At 43.8% G+C, this 22370-nt stretch overlaps 2 protein-coding genes across 12 annotated transcripts in view; one reads left to right on the top strand and one right to left on the bottom strand.

Moving 5' to 3' along the window:
• Positions 1–12962, bottom strand: part of SNX25 (sorting nexin 25) — an 81804-nt gene extending 68842 nt beyond the window's left edge. For 2 of the 6 annotated variants that reach the window (XM_068681405.1, XM_068681404.1), the window contains exon 1: positions 8869–9545. In XM_068681405.1, the coding sequence (XP_068537506.1) occupies positions 8869–9282 (414 nt within the window). In that variant the 5' untranslated portion in view covers positions 9283–9545. Of the gene's footprint in view, positions 1–2706; positions 2840–4732; positions 4757–8868; positions 9546–12939 lie in introns of those variants that run through there. The other 4 variants (XM_068681406.1, XM_068681403.1, XM_068681407.1 and 1 more) reach the window with 4 other exon arrangements.
• Positions 12963–13243: 281 nt separating this feature from the next.
• The window catches only part of CFAP97 (cilia and flagella associated protein 97), a 28414-nt gene continuing 19287 nt past the window's right edge, over positions 13244–22370 (top strand). Inside the window, exons 1-4 of one of the 6 annotated variants that reach the window (XM_068681412.1) lie at positions 13244–13393; positions 21060–21944; positions 22036–22107; positions 22281–22370. In XM_068681412.1, coding sequence (XP_068537513.1) covers positions 21080–21944; positions 22036–22107; positions 22281–22370 — 1027 coding nt within the window. In that variant the 5' untranslated portion in view covers positions 13244–13393; positions 21060–21079. The other 5 variants (XM_068681415.1, XM_068681413.1, XM_068681414.1 and 2 more) reach the window with 5 other exon arrangements.

Below are 22370 nucleotides of genomic sequence, written 5' to 3'. Positions count from 1 at the left end.
ACACTCGGTACTTTCACACCTTTGGAAGATGTCAGAGAGAGACGTCAATAGCAGATAAAAATGTTTACAGCCTGCTGCCATGGCTTTCATTTAGCCTCAGAAACCACTTTTAAAATAAAATTGAAGCCATTAGCTCTCTTACAGTAATTTTAAATCGCATTCTTTTGGGCTTCTTCCTTCAAAAACATGTCTGGCCACTGCATTTTAAGCTGATGTACAATACAAACATTTGTCTATTTTGAAGCATTAGTGTCTAAACAGGTGGGTGGACGAGGAAACATTTTTCAGGGTGTAGACAGAATTCTGTGATCCATGCTGTCCCTGTATAGAAAGGGGTATAATTAACATCAGAAATAGAAATCTGTCCCTGCTGCCACTCAGCTTTTTTCACTCCTCTCGATGGGAATTCAGACTCAGAGATGTAACTAACTAAAATTAGTGGTGGCAGACAATTTGGGAAGGGGCGTTAAGAGGCAGCTGTCCGGCTATACCAATTCATTTCTTACACAGAAAAAAGAAGAGCACAGCTCCACTGCGAGGAGATGGCACTTCCAAAGTGACCAATGACTCCAACATCCCCCAAGCAGAGAATAGGAAAGCAGTAAAAACTTCACGGAGGGGTTAAGCGAAAACACCCTTTCCTGTTTTTAAAGGCATGATGCCGTTATTTCAGCTGGTTTGCAGTTTACTACTCAGTGTATTTTGGTGTAATGTTCTTCTACAGCAGCTGGATGCACCCAGTCTGGTATAAAACACATCTAAAGAGGTGCAGGTGAAGGGGTCTCAGCACAACAACAAAATGAAGCTGTTCAGAGACTCTCACACCTAACACACACCATTCCCGCAGACACTTTCCAGGCTGCCAGAGTCCTCCTTCCACCCACAGTTAATTTCTTCCAGCATCTGGGTGAGCCAAAAAACACCCTCTAGGCTTCTTCCAGTCGCTGCTGCCATCTCATAGCCATTTTTCTCCCCTCTTGACAAGAGTACCAATGGCAAGAGCAGGAAGACTTCAGCATGCCTCCACATGCAGCCCTTCTCACCCCTCCTTAACTACTGTTTCAATGCAAATAACTGTTTAACATGGAGAGAACTATCCAATTAATGAACCACCAGATTTCCATGGCCCCCTTTTACCTGAACACAACGCTGGTAGTAAAAGCTTAAGCTGTACCCACCTAAATGGTCCCAAAAGATATTTTGATGTCTGGAAAGAACAACCAGGAGTAGTGTTTGTAAGACTCCAACACATCACATCTGACTTACTTTATCGTTCTTCCTCCACATCAAGCTGATTTACTGCTAGTCATACAAGTGCTTCAGGATTTTTCTCCTTGATTTGCAGCAGGATGTAAGATGAATCATAACCACACAAATTTAAAAGAGAAGGGACAGACTCGCAGATACTTTAAACATCCCTAATACATTCTGGGGGGCAAAGGAAAGAAAAAGGAAAAGAAAAAGGGATTCAGAGAGCTCTGCTAAGCAAAGGTGTTCAGGTCTTTCCGTAAATCTAGCTCCTAAGCACGAGGCCACAACCCAGACTGAAGCTAAATGCTGAGCATACTCAATCTTCTCTAATACTTACACTAGCTTGGGTACACTGCAGGATTAACCTTTCTGCTAACCTGAGCCCTAACTGCACAGAGGTCAGCACCCTCAAACCCCCAACTTAGACATCAACGCTCCCCCTTTGTGCACAGCTTGCAGGAAGTGTTTTTTCCAGTCTGCAGCATCAGTAAGTACACTTGTGAGGCACTAGCCAGATTACTCACTTCAAAACTAGTTTCAGAACTCCAGCTGAGATAAGAAAATTATAAATGCTGAGCTCTACTTTTGTCTCCTCACCAGCCTCTCAATTCAGGACTTCTCTAGAGCAGAGAAAGAACACACAACAAAGGTTTTCAAAGGTTTTAAGAGTGGCTCCACAATTGTAACTAGCTCATTCCACAATGCAACAGCATGGAGCAACATACACAATTCCCCAAGGCAGGCTTCCAACATCACTTGATTTTTTAACATTTCAGTCTTGAACACTCAGATTGAGAGCGAAACGCAACCATTGCCTCCATATTCAGCAGGCAGAACTTCACTGAGATACAAATTCAAGTTTCAGTTTGCTAGAGTACTTCATTGGCAGTGCTCTCTACAGCTGATACATCTGATTTCTAAAAGGCACTATTTATTTTAAAGGAGAAGCTGCTAACAGCATTGTTTAAAATGAGAAAGTTCAAGACAAATGATTAAAAAGAAATTTAAAGGTAAGAAGCAAATGACCATTTGCGTAACTGCAAAATCACCACTGCTAATGTAACTACGGAAGAAAAAAAAAAAAAGATGCACAGCATATTGGCTTTTCTGAGAATTTCCCATACCATTACAGATACTGCATACAATGGCATGAACAGTCAGAGAGAAAATTACCGAGCAAGAAAGAAACCTATTTTCACCTTTGTTTAAAAGCAAATTTTCCAAGACAGGTAAGAATCAAACGTATCAATAAACTCAAGCATTTAAACGCATTGAAGTGAGGCTGGTTGGGTTTGTTCAGGCTTAAGAAGAGTTAAAGGGAGACCTGCTGCTGGCACCAATGACCAGATGAGGGTGAAGAGAAGGAGCCACACTTTTTTACAGCTGTATAGGACAAGGGGCAAAGGACAGAGGCTGTGACATGGGAAATTCCAATCAAATATAAGGTAAAATTACCTTAATTGCAAGGCTGGTAAATACCAGAACAGAAGGCCTGGAAGGCCGTGGAACCTCCCATCCTTGGAGATATTCAAGACTGAAAAGGACAAGGCACTGAGCAACCTTTTCTAGTCAGACCCACTTCGAAGAGGAGGTTGGATTAGGTGACTTCCTGAGGTTCCTTCCAACCTGAATTATTCTGTGATTCAGGATGATCCATCAATCTGTGAACTTAATTTCACACCTGAGAACAGACCAGATCTTGAATTGCCTTCTCTCAAACAGCTGATCAAACCTGTTTTTTCTTTCAGTCTTAGCAAATTGCATTTAGCAAAAATCTATTAAAACTTAATAGCTTAGCACTGTTTTTGAAAAATTCTGTGTCTGTGAGAATAAAGATGAATCAGCTAAATAAACAGTCACACCTGAGTTGGACAACATATGGCAACAGCCACCTTAAAAACCACAGTGACAGCTTGCTAACATGGGTTTACAGCACCTGTGATAACAGAAGGATTTCAGAAAATTCACATTCCAAACTCAGCTTTATCAACTGAGAGAATGAAAAATCCAGCAGATTTCACTGGAAGGTTTTCTTCCCACCCGTCTCAAGTCAGATGGGAGAACGCATGCAGATGTCTCATGTTGCAGAGAACAGGTTCAGCTAGAAAGCCTCGACTTGGATGCTTTCACATTTTTCTTCATGCCACTCATCTGCAAGAAAACAGTGCTACATTTCATGAAGCAGTTGGCATAACCCTTACTGAGCCAAACATGTTCATAAATGGATTTAACTTAGTCCAAAGTTGTAGCTTAGCTGTTCCTTAAAACCCAGTATGTTCCCACTACTCCTGACTTGTAGGAGTGGAGCCTAGTTTTGGTTACTGAGGTTACTGACAAAGAGGAATGAGAGAAACCAGCCTGAAATTTACTTAAGATTTGACAAAGTGACTTACACATGATGGAGGAACACATTTGGAAAGAACACACAAAGAATTAAGTTGCTAACAAGTAGGGACGGCTGCTTCCTGGAACAGTTTAAGTTTTCCCTCAACTCGCCTTTGTTTATGGCCTGGAGAGAAAAAAAAATAGGATGTGTGTATTTCCTGGAAACTTCTGAATAATGCTCATTGTTTGATACTTTTGAGAATGATTTAAGATGCAGACAACAGAAGTTTGAAAGGTCCAGGAAAATAAATAAAAAAAAAAAAAGACTGGCATTGAACTTAAGACAAATTTATTGGCTCCATCTCCTAGAGAAGCAAAAATAAAGTTAATGTCATTTATAGGTTTAAAACAATTTAAGTAATTTAACATTAGCTTCAACAGGAAAAATAATAATTAAGAAGGTATTTCAACAAGTACCCTACATAAATGGTTATTCAGAGGGAAGACAGAAACACCTTGCACTATTGGTATATCAACCTGCAACACTCAGGCATCAAGTGCAATCCTTAAACCACGACAGACAGACACATGGCACAGGCAAGCCACACACTTCCTTATTCTGCTGTGGAATTAAAGCCAGAAGCAGAGAAAAATTAGCAATTATTTCTATTACATTAAATCAATTACAACAAAACTAAAACAGCACTCAGGACAGACCACACAACATGCTGCACATGTTTAATCTGTGCTCTACGAGGCAAGGACTACATCTAGTGCAGCAGACAAGAACTCTCCAATTACTCATCACTGCTTGCTCCATCGCCCACTACCCCATTAACCTTCTTCTCTTTGTGTAACATACATCAACATCAGACTGGACTTCTATGATAGAGAATTACAGCTTCAGATAATACTTTACTTAATTCTCCGTCAGTTCAGCTTCAAGTGAGCCTGACAGATGTTTCCTTACAGTAGTGAATACTACTTCAGTCATGATGCAACACTCTGCCTGCCTCCCTTATGTTCCTGGAAAAGAGCAGACCATACACAGACCCTGTCCCATTATCTCATTCTTCTGTGGTATAAATGAAAACAGTCCTATCTTCCAGAACGCAGAGGTTTCAGTGATTACCCGACCTAAAGAGGAATGGTTTACCTGCATCTTCATTTTAATGCCAGATTCAAGAAAAATCCACATTCAGTGATGGAACAAGACTTTGGGAACATAAAACATTGTCATAGAAGTCCCCCTACGTGGCCAAAACTTAAGAGCAAAACATTTAAAAAAATTGAGAGCTACTGAACAGCATCAAAGAAGAGTAATCAAATATGTCAGGAGCTGAATTTTAGAGAAACACTCAGAACCATCAGCACTCACAGTGCTAAAAGCAGGACATTAGAGTCACTGAGCTTTTTGCTGAAAACAAAACAAAAGCCAGCAGCATTTGTTTATTTTCTGTTATTGCTGTGAGGCAAACCAGGTGGCTCATTCTCTATAGAGAGTATCATTCATTTAATCTGCATTTATAATGCAGCACCTGAATCTAATAAAGAACTCCTTGTTGTTTGCATTACTTAAATGCAGTTGATAAACCAACCACATTACTTAGAGACTTTGCTTTGAATCAGAGTCAAAATACTGCAAAGAAAACTCTGTCCTGCCAGTTTTTTTGGTGAAGTCACGACTCACACTGGAAATGTGGGAAAACGTGTTCTCCTTCCCACTGCCACAGTTAATGTGACTTTTCATGGAAGTCAAAGCCATCTCCCCCCCTACAACTACACAAACTAACAGCAGTGCTGGGAATGAGCTTGAATTAAAAAAAGTGGCATGTAACAAGTCCCTTCCAGAGCAATCTTTGGTGTTAGCACATCTGCTCGCACTTGAGAGGTGAAAATCTCCTTTGGGACTTACACATTTTAACTGAAGTGCTATTGGTTTGCCATGCCTTTTTGCTGTCTTGCATCTCGCTGTCCTCCTCTGCCACAAATTATCTGGTCCTAGAATGGCTCCTGAACAGTGACGAAAAATATCCGATAACGTAATGTTCAATTTCACAGTGTCATTTGATTGTTATTGTTTAAGTATGAATAGGAACTACTTGCCAATATTATTAATTCCTGTAGGTATGTGAATGAATAATTAAAATTATAATTTGACTGTACATCTCTCTTCCATTCTCTTTCATGTAAAAATATTAAAAGAATACAGGGGAAAAACAAGCTTTTTGGGGAACCTAGAGCCCAGCTATACCTTGGGATCAGAGCTCTCACATAGAGATGAACTATGTTGAAAACGTACTTCATCGTGAGAATATAAATGCATCCCTTTCTTTGCAGTTCTCAGCAGGCTTCAAATGCCCTTACCGAGATACCCAGTTTTAACAGAAGTCTTAATCTTTCAAGTCTCAAAGGGGAAAAACAACATTTAGGACAAGGCAAAGCTTCGTATTTGGAAGGATGGGTTTCACTAGAAGCAAATTCAAGCACTATGAAAAATTTCACGTTGCTAAGTTCAGACTTGCAGTGTTGCCCTTCCTCACCTGCATTATTCACTGGCATGAACAGATTCATGAAATTCAACAGCGCTAAACTCGCACTGTAAGTACCTGTAGAATAGAGAACTTAACAAAAAAAACTCTGATTTTTCAGCACAGCGTGAATAGCTCGATCCGAGTCCCTTTGAAGTTGATTGAGTACTCCCACTCACTTTCCAAGAGCCGAGCCTGACTCCCACTAGAGTAAACATTTATTACCGTATGCTTTTTTTCCCCTCATATGTTAACCCCAGTATGAAAATCGTTCAAAGAATGATAAATGAGCATATCTGCCTCGAGCTCACATACATATAACAAATGCAAAAGAAGATTCTATCTGTAAAACATACACACAGAAAAGTATTACACCAACGTAGTGTTCTTTCCTACTCTTGAAGGACGAAAGATGTGGTAAGGTTGAAGGAATTCTAGCTTCACTGTCTTCCTGCTACCAGCTCCCAGAAGAGACAATACAGCATCATCAGGCCCCATGACAATGGGAAAGTAACAACTGAATGATAATAAGAAGGCAGAAGAAGAATGGGATGTATAATAAAAAGATTAACCTACTTTTTTTTTTTTAATTAAATGTACAACAGATACTTGCAAATAAAAACCTTAGTGGATGGCCTACATTTCTATATGCTGCTCATCCAGACATTATTATTTTTTCCACCTACATGTTGCTGAAGCACCAATCAGGAAAATTGCTAAACATACACAAAACGATGTTCAGAAGAAGTACTTCAAGGAGCTTGGGAGACTTTAAGCCATTTTGTGTCAAAAAAATATATATGTATGTATGTATATATAAAAAACAAAACTGTAAACTGAAGCCATGAGAAACCCAAGCAAGACGCCTGGAACTATAGCTTTTGAAAAGAAAGGGTAAAATACCTCACTCCTTTTTAGACAATCCCTTCCTTTCATACAGCCAAATTAAATTTTGATAACAGTGCAGGGAAGGAAGAAAGGAAAGTTTTTAACTGGATCAGAGGGAGAATAAATAAACAATCCCAGAAGGAAGGCTGGAGTTGGTACTGCTGCTTTGGCAGGGACTTTCAAACACAAGATTTCAATTCTTTTCTGAAATAACCAACACACCCCACAGAGCTCCAACAGATCCAAACAGCACATACTAGACCATGCAAAACAAGAGCAGGCGTGCACTACCTATACAGGCGAATCCAATAGATGGGCACAGGCAGAGGAAAAACAACGAGAAACAGGCAGAAACAGACCACAGAAACAACACTCACAGAGGGCACAGTCATTGAAATGACTGCATTTGTCTCTGGACATTTATACTTTCCCTCCTGTTCAGTGGGCTCAGCCACTGTGTTTTTCACAAAGAGAAGAGCTATAAATTCAATTTGTTTTTTTTTGTTGTTGTTTTTTTTTGTTTGTTTTTTTTCCTTCAATGCTGGACTTCCCAAATTAAACTGATTTTTCACTGTTTGTTTTCACAAATCTGCAAGGCTGCCCCTCATTGCAGCAGTTGGGAGATTTCAGTTATTAAGTTTATGGAAAGGTTCTTTGCAGTACATATACAATTTGTTCTCTTAGAAGTGCCTTAATACACACACAGATGTTCAGAAAAGGATGCCAGCACTTAAGTGTCACTGGAACTATAGCACTACTGCTTAAATATGCAAATCTACAAATCTGAAGAGATTTATTAGCGATGCATTTTTCCCTTATAAGGCAGCTGAACAGTAAAATGCAAAATCAAACCGTCCCTTACTAACCAGGACTCTTTAGGAACTTCATACGCATCGCTACAACAAAAACCAGCAGAACCATCCTTTGCTGTGCTCACTTAAATACTACATACGGGACAGGTACCTTCTGCCTATCATTTGCTGACTTTCTGCATAACATCTTCTCATTTTTCTTCTTCTCCCGTTCATTTGTCTCCTAATCTCCTACCCTGAGGCCAAAACCCGTACAACACGCACCCACTGCCACAACTGGATCGTAGACACCCCTCTGCACGTTGTATTACTCGCTGAAGTCACCAACCCCCAGCCAAACCAACCTGTCTGCAGACAACAGCGTTCTGCCAGCTTCCCTTAAACACGGGCCTGGAAAAATGTACTCACAAAGACAGTTTCCTTCCCTCCACGGGTCAAAGGAGGGAAAAATAAAGCAGGGCTGCAGCTCGTTAGCTGAGCTGATTGGCAAGACGGCCAACTACAGCAGTGAATGATGCCTGACAGGTCCTCTGCCCTGTCAGCACCCCGTGCTTTCTGCAAGTTCGGCTCCAACGAAGACAAGCGACGGCACAAGTTATTTACCTGCTGCTGACACGAACAAGGCACGGACCATGCATAACGAGACGTAGCTAGGCTGTACGGCGAGGTGGCACAAACCATGCCCGTTTTGCCTCCCAGAGCACTCTCAGATACCCCGTGTGATGCTGTCAAAGCCAAACAGCACTTGGGTGCTGCTTTCTGCTGCCAAGCACCTCACCTAACAACACCCCACCGAGGTCTGCGCTCACCGGGGAGCAGATGGGGGCAACACCACATCCCTGCCACCCGTGTGCAAAGCTGGAGATCCCCGTTCCCAGCAGCAGCTTTCCAAGCCTGGCTTAGGAACAGCTCTGGAGAAACCGGAGCGGATGGCAGCCAAGTAACTTTGGCTAGCTCCTCTACCAGGACTCCCAACCCCTGTGCCACCCGCACCCCGACAGGCTGCGGGGCGTCCCCTCTCCCAGCCCCGAGGCTTTGGGGGATCCCGGGGCGCCACTTACCGCCGGCAGCCGCGGCCGGGGCGCAGCGGGGCGGGCGGGCGGGGGCAGGCGGCGGCGGCGGCGGCCGAGCAGGCCGAGCAGGGCGCCCAGCGCGGCGGCGGCGGCGGCGCAGCCCGCGTAGAGGGCGAGGCGGAGCAGCGGCAGGGCCAGGCAGAGCGGCCCGCGGCCCCCCGCCTCCTCCTGCCGGCCCAGGTAGGCGACGGAGGCGGCCAGCAGCGCCAGCCCCGCCGCCAGCACCAAGCGGGGCGCGCCGCGCTCCCCGTCCTCTTCGTCTTCGGCCGCCTCCTCCTCCTCCTCCTCGTCGCCGCTGCGGCTGCCGTGCGAGCACGGAGGGGGAGCGGCGGTGCTGGCGGCGCCCCCCGTTGCCTCGGGCTGTCCGGCCGTGCCGCTAGCGCTGTCGGCGGCGGGGAACATGCTGCTCGGGGCGCCGCGGGCACGCAGCGCATCTCCCGCTAGCCGCCGCAGCCCCCCGCCGAGGCGGCCGCTGCCGGGGCCCCTCTCCTCCTCCTCCTCCGCCTCCTCCGCCGCCGCCTCCCCTTCGGTCTCCGCCGCCCGCCGCCACTGGCACCGCTGCGGCCGCCGGGGGAGCCGGAGCTCATGCCCGGCGGCGGCGCGGCGCGGCTCGGCTCGGCTCGGCTGGGCTCGGCGCGGCTCGGCCGCTTCCTGGAGGCAGCCCCGGCACGGGGAGGAGGCGGAGGCGGGGCCGCGGCTGGGGCTGGGGCCGGCCCGGAGGCCCCGCGCAGGCCGGGAGGAGGCGAGCGGCACCCGCAGCCCCTCCGCAGCCAGCCTGCGCTCGGCCCCTGAGCCTAAACAGCGGGGTTGTGGGGGTAAAGAGGTGGTGGAGCGGGGAAAGGGGACGACAGCGACCCCACTAACCGGCCCCAAGGGATGCCCACCGCTGCCCTGCCGCTGGTGATCCGTAGCGCGGCACCTGGTCCTAACAGGTCCTGAGGGGGGCAAAAGCTTTGCCATGTTCCACACGGTTACCGTGCTGAGGCTGGAGGCACCCTGAGTTATTCCCATTCAGCAGTCGTTTCTGTAAGGTTAATGCTACAATTCCTATGAAAAAAAAAAAAAGGTGAACGCCAAAGCCCTGATCTTGTGAATGCTTAGATCCGTGCATGCTTACATCTCTCTATAACCTCAAGAGCGCAAGCAACCACTTTAAAACTAAGCTCTGAATTTTCCAGCGCTTCTGAGATACTGCACAAGTCAAGGCCAGGAGCTGGAATACTCAGTTACAGCCCTAACATTGCTCTCCAGAGATCGTTTAGGGCTCAGTTTGTGGCGCACAACTGTAATGGAAGCAAGGACAACGCACAGTATTTTTAAGCTAGTTCTAACCTAACCCACAGAACAGCCTGACTTGTGTATCAGATTGTCTCCATACATACGTGTCTTTTTCTTTTAGAGTTTTGCACTGAAATCTATTTCCTCTCAAAATAGTGAAGTAGTTTTGTGGTGATTTCAGCCCCCATTTCAGTCACTGACCAAAAGAGACTCTGCTCCTTAAGCTGATCCTTTACGGTAGCTTAAATATAGTTTTATTGTACGGTTTATTCTATTTAGTGGATGTTAAATTGCACAAAGCTCATGTAAGCACTAGCTCAGACCGTCCAGGGTGTCCAAAAGTGATTACTTGAGTAATGTGTCTAATGTGATTAAAGGTGAAAATCATCATATGCAGAAAGTGAAAACACTACTGCCAGTGCCAAAGCATCCCGATGCTGCACCAAAGGGCTTGAGGTACAAGGTTCTTTCAATATCTCTGGTCATTATGACCAACAGAGAGATTCTTGCAGAGGCCAAGAGCTTTTGGAGAAGGCCCAACATGCCAGAAGGTTTCCTGTAATGTTATTTTACTCTCATCAGGTAGAAAACAAAAAGCAGAGATCCAACTCCCAGCACACACTTAATTCCTCAGAGTTCAGAAAATATGAGGCTCTGGACTGCATTCAACATCTATTCTGGGATCTCAAGAGCCACACAAGAAACAAGACAGAGTGTGGAGAGGCCTTCTACAGCAAATGCATTCAGGAAACTGCCTGGGCCTCTGTCAAAACTACTTAAGGGAATTAAATTTTTAAATTAACCTGAAGCAGAGCTTGTAATGCTGTTAGTTCTGTGTAAACAGAGATTATTTTCTCATTAGAGTATTAATTCTCAGAAGTGGAGAGGAAGATAAAAAATAAACCTAACTACAATGAAGGTTTAGTCCTGCAGTGCTTACGCACAAAAACAGTTCTTGTCTGAATGAGTAATCCTACCAATTTTAGTCAGGATTTACACATCATACCCTGAATTAGATGTATCTAAATCAGTTCAAGTGTATATCCATAGAGCTAGATGGAGCTTTGTTTTTCTTTTAGTTTTTAATAAGATTCTATGACTTTCCAACCTGACATACAGTTCCTAATATTTTAGATGATGTCTTAGCTCCATGCAAGTCAGTGGCAATTTTCAAGTTCAATTCAGTGTTATTTGAATTCCCCCTTTTGTACTTTATAAAATACATTTCTGTAGAATATAAAAAGGACTTCAGAAGTGATTTTTTTTGGACTGGGGATTATGTTATTATCTTTCTATAACTATTTCAATCCTTCATGGAATTAGTTTGTGAGATAAGCTATTCAAACTCTACCTTTTTCAAGCATTACAGCAAATATATTTCCTACAAAGAGAAGAGTTTATCTCATTTTAAAACAGAAATTATGTCTAATTTGGGTGAAGAGTCAGCATCTTCACTTTCCTCCTTTGAGCAAAGAGTATAATTAGCTTGTTTATAACATATCCTACACCAAGCCCCAAAACTGAGATACATTCCATTTTGTATCTCTCCTTAGAGTGATAGTCTTGCAACTTTTAACTTCACAGTACTGCAAACTTTTAACTTTTATAAATTTGCACCTTCAAAATGTTTAGACTAGCTTAATGCTATAGCAAAGGCTTTCTTTTGTTTGCTTAGTCTTTTGTGGGCCTTTCTGGTTCCAATCATGTTACTGTAGAGGCTGGCAATTTACTACTATCACGTACTATCTTTCTGATAAGCTCCATTCCTCCCTTACTAAAAATTAGTTGAATTGCTCTCATATGAAGAGCACTTTTTATTTTGTTGCCTGAATTTCTGCAGAATATGTAAGTTAGGCCAAGTACTTTACAAATATTAACTGATTTTTTCTTGTTATACATTTTTATGAGTGGTGTATTTTGCCTGTTTGCAAATAGGAACTTGATGCACAGGAAAAACAAAGGCAAAAGTACCTACTTAATGTGTAATGTGAGATAACAGAGAGACTTTTTGGAATGCTCAGTATTTTGTAGTACTTGGTGTTTTCCAATTACAGCTCCCACTGATTTCTACTGCAGTTGTGATTATTCAACATTTCAACAGTGAGTTGAGCAAGGTTCCTGAAAAATGAGAATGAAATACATCATGGAATATGAAAAGTTAATTGAAGTGAGTTGAAGAACCTCCATTAAACACTGTAGCAGTAGTAATACAATCTGGTTAACACAGGGGAATTAAGTTACGTTATCAGGAGATTTTCTTTCTGTACTTGTAGTATTCTGCCATGTTCACTATATGTATTTTAAAATGTGTTTGTATATATGCGCACATACATACACATACTCTGTGTGTGTCTATATTCATGTGCCAAATTAAATAGGGCCGTATACACAACAGTTGTCTTGGCTGCACAGCCTGATTCAATTCAAAATTCAATATGCTCAGCAAAAAATACCAAAAAACAAAAAACCATGATCATGTCATTAAATCTCTTTCATAATGAATAACGGGACCATTTTTGTTTGTTTGTTTTTTAGTTTTGAATCTTTCTTTTCAAGGTTCTATCCTACTTTCTTAAAAAGCCATATTGCTGCTGTTAGAGGCACACCAAGGTCTGCTATTTCAACTGCCCCCCTCAAAAGAGCTGGAATCTTTCCCACCCTGATGCAGGACACTACCACTTACGGTGGCAGACCATTAGTGGTAGTTGCCACCCAGCTCATCAGCGCCAGAATTAACGAAGCTCTGCCTGAAGGCTTCATCCGTTTATCTTCAGTAATTACCGTGAGATTCAAGGATGTGGAGATGAGGGTGAATCTTGAGGGAGGGACATGTTCTAGTAGAAACGGGTACTTCCACCTGCTCCTCAAATTTGTCTCCATCACCTTCATGTGAGACCTCATCACCTCAACCAGGAGCACCATCACCTCAGCACGGGGACCATCACCTCAGCCTGAGCCACCACCACCTCAGGGTGGGCACCACCACCTAAGCGCGGGCGCCATCCCCTCATCGAGCACCCCAACCATCTCCCCCTTCCCCGGAGGGCTGAGGAAGAAGGGGAGGAACCCGAGAGCCCCCTCCCGGCCCTCGGCTCCCTTCCCTCCCCCTCAAGCACCGCCTCTCCCCGCCCGGCGACGCGAGGGGGCCGGCCCGGGCGGCGCAGGAGGCTCTCAGCGAGGCGGCGGCGGAGCGGCGCCGTTCCCCCATTGCCCTGCTGTCTCTCGGCCCGGCCGTGTGAGTATCCGCCCCGGCCCCCGCGCCGTTACCACAGCGAAGCCGGGGGGGGGGAAGAAGGCGGCGGTTGCTGTGGCGGCAGCCGGGCCGCCGGGGTCCCCTGCCGGGGGCCGAGGAAGGAGCCCGGAGAGCGGGTGTGTGGCGTTTCCCTTCCCCCGCCTCTGGTCAGTTTTGCCCTCAAATGCCAGCTCGAGCAAGGTGGGGAGCGCGTTTCTTTACTGCTGCTGTTTATTTATGTGTTATTTTATGAGGGAGTTCGCTGTCTCGCTACTTGGGTCGCCGCCTGAGCGACGCGTATGTGGGTGTCCCTCGGGTGCGTGCTGTATGGGGGGGCTCCTGCTGGCCCGGAGCCGCCGGGGTAGGCACGAAGTCAGCCGAAGCGATTCCTGGAAACAGCTCGTCTCAGAGTGTGGTAAAAATCATCGCGAGTTGCGTCTTTGTCATTTCCTCGTGGCGATGGTGTTGTAGCGCAGTGCTGTATTCTTCATTGCTGGGTCCCAGGATGGGAACCAAGTACTTTAGAAGAATAACCAGCCACCCGTACGGATTTGCGTGGAAGCCACAGAAGAGGTAACTGTAAATCCTGGGCCTTCCCTGCACGTCATTTGTGCAGACCCTGCAGTAGGGCAGAATAACTGAATCCCTTCCCAAGTCTCTCAGCGAGATGATACAAACAGCAACCTGTGTCGTGCTTGCGAAGCCCTAGTTTTTTCTGGAGTTCTCACAACATATTAAGAAAGTCAGCACTTTAAAATATGTTATGCCTTAAGACATATTAAACTACAACTGAAACTATCTTTAATGCCTTGCTGAAGTGTTTCCAGTGTTGTTCTCTTGAATCCAGATTTTTAGAAGCTGGTTTTTATTACAGTATGCAAGTGCTTACGTTTGTCCCTTCATACTACAAAACATACAAAAAGTATTTAGTGTTTGCATTTGGACATTTATATATTGATAAACCTTGTGGTTAAAAGTTTGCAACATTCATGGAAACATAGCAGGCAAGAAAGCTGCAGGTTGGAATGATTATAATAGAAATAGCAGTACTAAATTTCTGTTGGAGCTCTGCATTTGTCTGTTATGAGGTGTTCAATAGAGAGCATCAAATGTGTTTTGTGCATTATTGCTTCTGTGGAAAAAGTGGTTAATCTCTTTCTCCAGTATAGGAAGCTTCTTGGTAGCGACTGATCACTGGAGTCATCAGTGGAGGGAGAAAAAAGTTGCACAGAAAGTGAAATTCTTCAGAGAAACTGTTTGAAGACTATAATGAAGTCATAGCTACTAGAAAATTAATCACCAGATGTTAGTTGAAGAATGGATTCATAAAATAGTCTTCAAATCATAGGACTCATTTTTTTGGAATGCTTTGAGCTCTTTCAGTGCTTTTTCTTAGTTGTTTTGTTGTGCTTGTGTTGTTCCTTTGTGTTTTCTCAGCCTAGATATTGCTTGTAATGGTGTGAAATGGAGAGTGCAGAAAAGGAGACAACAAGGAATTTGGGGACATAAATCTAGAGACTTGACCCAGCAGTACATAGAAGTACTTCTTCAAGGAGGCTTTCAAAAGTTGCAGTAATATCCCCTCAGATTTATGGGAAATGGGCAGGCTGTTATGATAACAGGTGTACCCTCAGTGCTTCCACCAGAGCTGCTCTTTAAAGCATTTTTGTTCTTTGCTTTCTTGATCTCATGCTCAGCCAAGCCTGGTGATAGTAAAGGTTTAAAACAAGCCCTATCTTTCTTGACACGGAGGTATTTCCCATCCAGCAGTCTGCTGTTGGTGGTGGGTGGTGATTTGGTGGTGGGCATTTGGCAATCTTGAAACGTTTTATTTTAGTAACATAATACAGAGAATCCCAGGAATCCCACCCATATCATGATGCATTTAAAAGACAGCCCTATGTTCCAGTATTTTACTTGTATTTCCATAGTAAGGCTTCTCATCTGAAGAAATGAAGAAGTCATAAAAATATAATGCAAGAGGATCTCGAGAGGCCTTTACCTCATTTGCCCTGCACACACTCTGAGGCAAAGTGCATGTACTGGGACTGAGCAGTAGTTGTTTAAGCTGTTCTTTGTGTATTGATTTAGAGACTGTACTAATGTAGTTCCCTCTGCTCACCTGTACCAGTCAGGGCTTCTTCCTCTTGAATAGAAGAAGAAGCTGAGAATACGTGAATTACATCTCATCTTTAGCAGCTGTGGAGAACGTGGTCTGCATCTCTTTAAGTGTGTGTGTATTTCCCCAGGGGTGATAACAGGTGTCACAGGTGTTTTTAACAGGCATTTGGTGCATTGTGGGCACAAAACTTGCATTTAATTGATCCGTGTGGAAGGACAGCGTGTGTATGATGTGGATGGTCAGCACATGGATGAAAATGTCTTGACCTCTGTTTGGGCTTTATTTTTGAGCCCTGGCTTCCCAGCTGTGGCAGGTGAGCACCTGTATATTCTCAGCATTTTTGGCACACATCTCTACTGTTTGCAGTGAATGAGGCAGGAGCACAGGGCAGACACAGGTGGTTTGTTACAAGGTGGGGATAATGGGGCAGTTATTGCACAAATACTGGTGATTTTTTTTGTGTTTGAGTGGTGCACTTGCAGCAGAAGGAAGAAAGACAGAGTCCCTAGGCTGGTGCACCAGGGTGATGCCTCGTGTAACCCCAGCCTTTTTGAGGTGTATTTGCTCAAGTTTTGCACTAAAGGAGGAGTTGTTTTTTATTACCTTGCAAGCAGTGGACCCTTGCAGGTAGGGGGAGCAGCGTGTGGCAGTCAGCCCACGGGTGTGGGTGGCATCACTTCTCCATGTTCACAAGCAGGGCCAGAAGCTGCTGGTGTTTTTATCAGACAGCATATGATTCCTTGTTGTTTATTTTTATTCTAAGCTGCTTCTGTTCCCTCTGGGTTTGGAGGGTTTGCTGACGATTTTCCTGAGTTTCTCAACAGTAAGCAGTAGCAATGGCCTTGTTGCACAGGCATGATCGCAGCCATCGTTTAAGCTCAGTAGCCTCCAACCCAGGCTTTCCTCTCACGAGAATGAGGTTTATTAAGGAGCAAAACTAAACCAACCACTTCCCACAACATTTGCTAGGATGCACTGAGGAAAAAAAATCTCTGTGCTTGTTTCTTCAGCAAGCGTGTCCTTGTGGCTGGAGCTGGTGTCTTTCCTTTGCAATCCTGAGTCCTCTGTGGCCTCTAGGAGAGCTCAGGAGAGATCTTCCCAGCAGGAACTGCGGCTTCCTCAGTCATCTGCACTCCTTTTGTTTGGTGAGAACATAACCAAGCAACCTGTGCTGGAGAACAGAATTACAGAATGAAGAACATGTAGCAGCAGGGAGAGTGTGTGAGTCAAGTCCTGAAGCTACAGGTCCACATCCCTCAGTATATTTTGGCTTTTCATAGTAGGGGAATTTTTTTTTTTTTTCTTGATCAAGTAGAACTATTTTTTTTTTTTCTTCTCCTTCTTGTACATTAACTTGGAGGCCTTTGCCCTGCGGTCATCCAGGGCTCTGTGGTGGTCATGTGCTCTCGTTTACAGATGATGGCAATTGACTGTTCCAGGAGCTCCTAGTGCCCACTTGCTGAACTGAATCCTTGCTTGGGATCGGCAGGACACCCAGGACTTTCTGCTGGGATCCTTTTAAAGGATTCAGAGTACTGTGGAGCATCTCCAGTGGGTTTGCCTCTGTTTGTAGACAGTCAGAATGCTCTTGTGAGGGCTGACCTGACACAGGTCTGAGAGTTAATAGACTGTATTTTACAGCCTGCAGAGAAAATGCTTTTCCCTTTGAGTATGCAGCGGAGAAAACCAGGGCAAGGGGGGGGTGAGGAGGAAAAGGGGCAGCAATGGCAAAATTTTCAGTGGGGAATTCCCTCGTGGGAAATAGTTTCCTGTGAGAGATCCTTCCTCCTTTGCATGCTGTGTTGCTGTTGGTAGCAAAAACGAAACCTCGCGTTCAAGAGGAGGTGAGTAGGGCTGTGTGCGCACAGCGAGGCATGTGGCTGGGGGCAGCTGCACTGCTTGATTTCGAACACATGGTGATTGTATCTGAGAACAAACTAAGTTTTAGTTCAGTCTGTTTTACATATTTTAAGATTCATACTTCCCTCTGTTTTCTCTCTTATAAGCAAAACAAGTCCTCATAAGTTGTACTTTTCCAATCTTCTTAGAAATTTTGTTGCATCTTCCTAGATGCTTTCAAATTTGCTCACTTCTTGTTTGTGTCAGCCAAAAAAAGGAGGAGGAAGGGCAGGAGAAAGAGGGGAAGGGCCAGCTTTGAATTAGCTTGCTTTTTACATGGTAACTTGTTCACTGATTATCATTCTGCACGTGGTATTTAGACGATGTGGTTAGCGTTCTCACCCTCTCCAGGTACACCATAGAATTTGGCAGTCAGCATTAGTGAGGGGTTAGGATCCCTGCCAGCGGGGCAACAACTAGAGCCAGAGGATTTGGGAACATCCTAACCAACATCTGCCACTGGCAGAATAGAACTTGAATTAAGACACTTTAACCTTCCAGCCCCTTAGCTCTCAAACACTTGGTTCTGCGGTCTGAGATTGGGAGGGTGGGTCTCTGCTCTGGAAAGCTGGAAATTTCCAGCTAAAAGGGGAAGCAGCGACTGTGCAGGCTGGGAGAGGCTCTCTGGCTTTGTTAGTTCTGCGCATATCGAGTACCAACAATATTTACGAAGGAAAGTTGATAACCTTCAACCAGAAGGTGTCTTCTTATTGCTTCTGATAGAAGGTTTCATGACAGGAAGCCGCAGAGAGCATACATCTCTTGAAAATAATGGCAATGGTTATTAGAATTAGCAGTTAATAAGTGTTTGGTCCTGTTGCCAGTTTACTGGGCTTTCAGGATTTCACTTGTTGGTTCTATATTTTAATGAATGTTCCCTTAGCAGAACTCTGTACTTCTCACAGACATAAAATGACGTTCTGCCCTGTATAGAAAGGGCTGTGTGTGCACAGTTTGTTTATTAAATTAGACGTGGTTCATCAGCAAAATTGCTTATTCTGTATTGCTGCTGCTTGGCAGATTCCAGCTCCCTTAAAGACCTTCTGGCTGCGTGAGGGGAATAGGAACAAAAAAATACCATCTCTTCATCTGTTTCCTCCCATTTGTTTTTAACAGAAACTACAAAATTAATTAAAGTTTAGCTTGTGAATGATCAGGAGTGTCAGTGAGAGAAAGGGACCAGTGTAGTGCATCTGTTTCCCATTAAGAAGAAGGCTGAAGTAGTTGCGGGGCTGTGCCAGAACATGGAAGGAGCGCTTGGCGCTGAACTGACTGCTGCTCCTCAGGCACAGCAAGGCTGATAACTGTGTTTCTTCTGGTAATGGCAGTCCTTATCCATTAATCAGTTCTGGCTCAGGCTTCACGGAGAACTCATGGTTCAGCGATTTGTAAGTCACGCGATGTGGGAAGACGTGCTCCTTGGCTGGTGCTGGAGGTGGGCAGGAGTTCAAGGGCCCCTTGCTGCTTCCTGTCACATTTTGTCACCTATTCTCTGTCCTCTTGCCACTACCTGGAGTTAAATCCCTTCTTCACTCAAGAGGTTGTGTTCAGCAAAGAAACATCTGAGAAGTCTTGGTGCAACCACTTAGTATCTCATCTCCTGTAATATAATCCTAGTTTACTTGCACTTTCTGAACTGGGCAGCATTACAGAAGCAAACAGTGGGTTACACAACGGAGTTTGGTATTTCAGCCTGTACTAGTGAGTCTGCATCCACCCGCAAACCTGGTGTTGCCTTATCCCCTTGTGCTCCTGTACGTACAGCAGTGCTAACAGTGGGTCACATCCATGTGCTTGAGACAAGTGAAATTATCCACGTGCCCACTCTTACCAATCAGCCATAACTAATGTTGTGTTACTGTCTTCTGATTCTTCTTCTGTGACGTACATTTTCATATATTCAAATACATCATCCTTTTAGGAAGCTACTCCAGGAAACCTTGCAGGAATTTGTATGGCAGTTGGGCATTGCAGGCTGTGCAACCTTGCCTGAAGCCAGGGATCACAGCGAGTGATGTGCATTGGAAAAGTTTCCAAATTCCTTGTAGCGTTTCAAGTTAAGGGTTCCCAAGTGTTTTACTCCTTTGTTCTGATGTTCTGCAAGGCTTTAGGTGCTTAAAGAGTTTCTCTTAAGCCACCAAAATTGACCTTTGCTTTTTTCCCTAGTGTTTTCAGGTTTATACAACATCTAACCTTATTAAATCTCTTCAGTTCTTTGTCTTTATGGATTTTAAAACCACAGGAGATTCCGTACCTTCTACTTTTGTACTGGCCTTTTTGTACTTGGGGTGCGTATTTCAAATCCCTGAAGCAGAGCAGTATTTGAGAAGTGGCAAGATAACTGAATGACGGTGACCTTTGAAAAATCTTGTGTTTTGAAATAATTTTAAGTAGAGGCTTTCTTGGGAATAGTCTTGCACTTTCAAAGCAAGCTTAGGAATTCCTTTTTCACCCTTGTTTGCCATGGCAACAAATTGTATGGGTTTAAGGGAGAGCACCTCTTGAAATATTCTCGTTCTCCTGCCTTGCCTCGTTGCTTCTACTGTCTTTGTTCTTGGTTTCCTTGAGTCTGAAGAATTTAAAATGCAATCAATAAATACATCAAATATATATATAACCTGAGACAAATAGTAGGAGAAAAGTGCTTCTAGCTAGCTGGGAACAGCGGTCTGTGTTACTATTTCTGTTTAGGTTGGATTTGTTTCTTTTTAGTTCTGTATATAACCTAATAATGAGTGGATACTGTCATATCCCCCCTACTACATGCACGATTTTCATAGGATCTAACACCGTGTGTTTCCATAAGAAGTATGACAGGACAGGAGCAGGTCTGTAGAGCGTACCAGCACTGAGGACCTGATATATGTGCTATATGCATGAATTATCCTTTTGTTAGGATGAGCTGTTATCCGGTCCTGTGGAGTGACTGGTAACTACTGGTGTGGGTGTGCTAGGTTAGTGCCTGGAGCACACATTAGGGGTTAGTTTCATCTGAAACGAATCAGGTTTGCTTACTGTGCTACACAGCGCATAGTAGAGGACGGACTGCCAAGAAAAGCAGGCTCCTGATCCAAACTAAAAGATTAACTCTGACAAACCCTGCGTCTATTACAGTTTAACCTAGGGAGCCATGGATCTTTGATGTAAATTGAAATTGCACCTCCTTTTCATTCTGAATGTCCACAGCTTGGAATGCTGCCTCAGCCAAGGTGAGGACCACCGCACAGACCCAAGGTTTCTAAAATAAAACCCAAAGCAATAATACAGAGAGGTTCTAGCTTAAAGGGACGAAACCCAGACACTTCAATTACATGCTTGTTGTAGTTAAGGCACTGTACCATCAAAAGTGTTTGACAAATTCCTTGGGGATGAAAGTGTTGAAATCATGATGGTTTTTGTTCGTGTAATTGGCCAAAAAGTAAGTAATGCGTACTGGCCTAATAGAAGTACATAAGCCATGTACAATAAAGCAGAACCAAATTTCGTTATAAAACTCAACTACGGAGCTGTCCCTAGCTATGTGAGATAATTAAATGCAGAATTATAAATGACAAGAGCTAAGAGAATAAAGAACAAAACTATTATACTGAAAGTGTGCTTGTATCTTTTCTTATGCTAACCTTTAGAAACCTTTTCTGATGGTTGCAGGATACACTTGGTGTTTCAGTATGGATCGCTTTGAAGATGTATCAGATGGTGAAGTGGATCATGCTTTCTTTGACAGTGATTTTGAGGAAGAGAAAAAGAAGAGTGAAGAAAATGGTGAATGTATAGAGAAAGAAAGTACAAAGGAAGTGATTCTTTCAGACCCTGATTTGATTGCTAATACAAAGGATGCAAACTGTTGTGAGGAGGAAAGCAAAGAGAAGCAGGAAGATTTGCAGAAGGATCAGTCCCTAGAAAGCAACACAGACCACCCGGTGGATGCTTCATCTTCCTCACTTTCTCCAGCTTCAGAGAACGCAGGTACCTCTGGAACAGGATCTGCAGCAACTAAGGGAATGCCGGAAAGTGTTCTGGCTGGAATCCCCAAAATAGTTAAAGAAGGTGAAGAAGACTATTATACAGATGAAGAAGACAGTAGTGACGATGGCAAAAAACAGAAGGTTAGACCAAAGTCTGCTAAGCAGTCAAACAACGCAAAAAAGGCTAGCAAAAAATACACTAATATCAGTTCCTCCTCCTCCTCTTCTTCCTCCTCTTCCTCCTCATCTTCATCTTCGAGCTCAGATACGGATTGCTCTGATACAGATTCTGATAGCTGTTTATCGGATTCATCACATTCTTCCTCAAAGAGGAATGCTTGTAGTGTAGCTCTTCTGTCTCCAAAACAAAAATTCAAGTCATCAATAAAAGTAACAGAAGGAAAACCAAAGCTTGGTGATTACCTGGAAGAGTCTGAAGACACGGTGACCGATGTAACACCTCTGTCAACTCCAGACATCAGTCCTATCCAGTCTTTTGAACTTGCAGCTTCAAATGACAAGAAATTAAAAATAAAAAGACAAGAAAACGTGAGCCAAGAACTATATGGTAATTTTGAAGAATTTAAGTACAACATAATTTCTAAAAACTGTGAGGCTGGGAAGTCCAATCTTACATGATTTTTCTTCTCCCTTCTCAGATTCTGAGTTTGACCGCAGATATAGTCGAAAAGTCTTGCATGATGCCATGGACCTGAATCAGCTTTTGAAAGGTAACTCCTACTTTTTTTTTAAAAAAAAAAAAAGTATGACATTTGTATGTTGTTGGGAGTAATACAGAACTGAGTTCTAATAGAAGGGAAGGGTTGGGTTTTGCCAGATGTATTGTAAAAATGTTTAAAATTAAGCTATGTTGAACTCTTTGAATTCTCACGTATGAAAACAGTATTGCTTGTACAGTGGAAAGAAGAAGCATATGTAGGAGCCCATGTGGGTATGTGTATACATATAAGTAAGATGTACAGTGAATTCCCAG

Source organism: Anas acuta, chromosome 4 (assembly GCF_963932015.1).
Source record: "Anas acuta chromosome 4, bAnaAcu1.1, whole genome shotgun sequence".
Classification (NCBI taxonomy): domain Eukaryota; kingdom Metazoa; phylum Chordata; class Aves; order Anseriformes; family Anatidae; genus Anas; species Anas acuta.
This window is presented reverse-complemented; position numbering and strand designations above follow the sequence as displayed.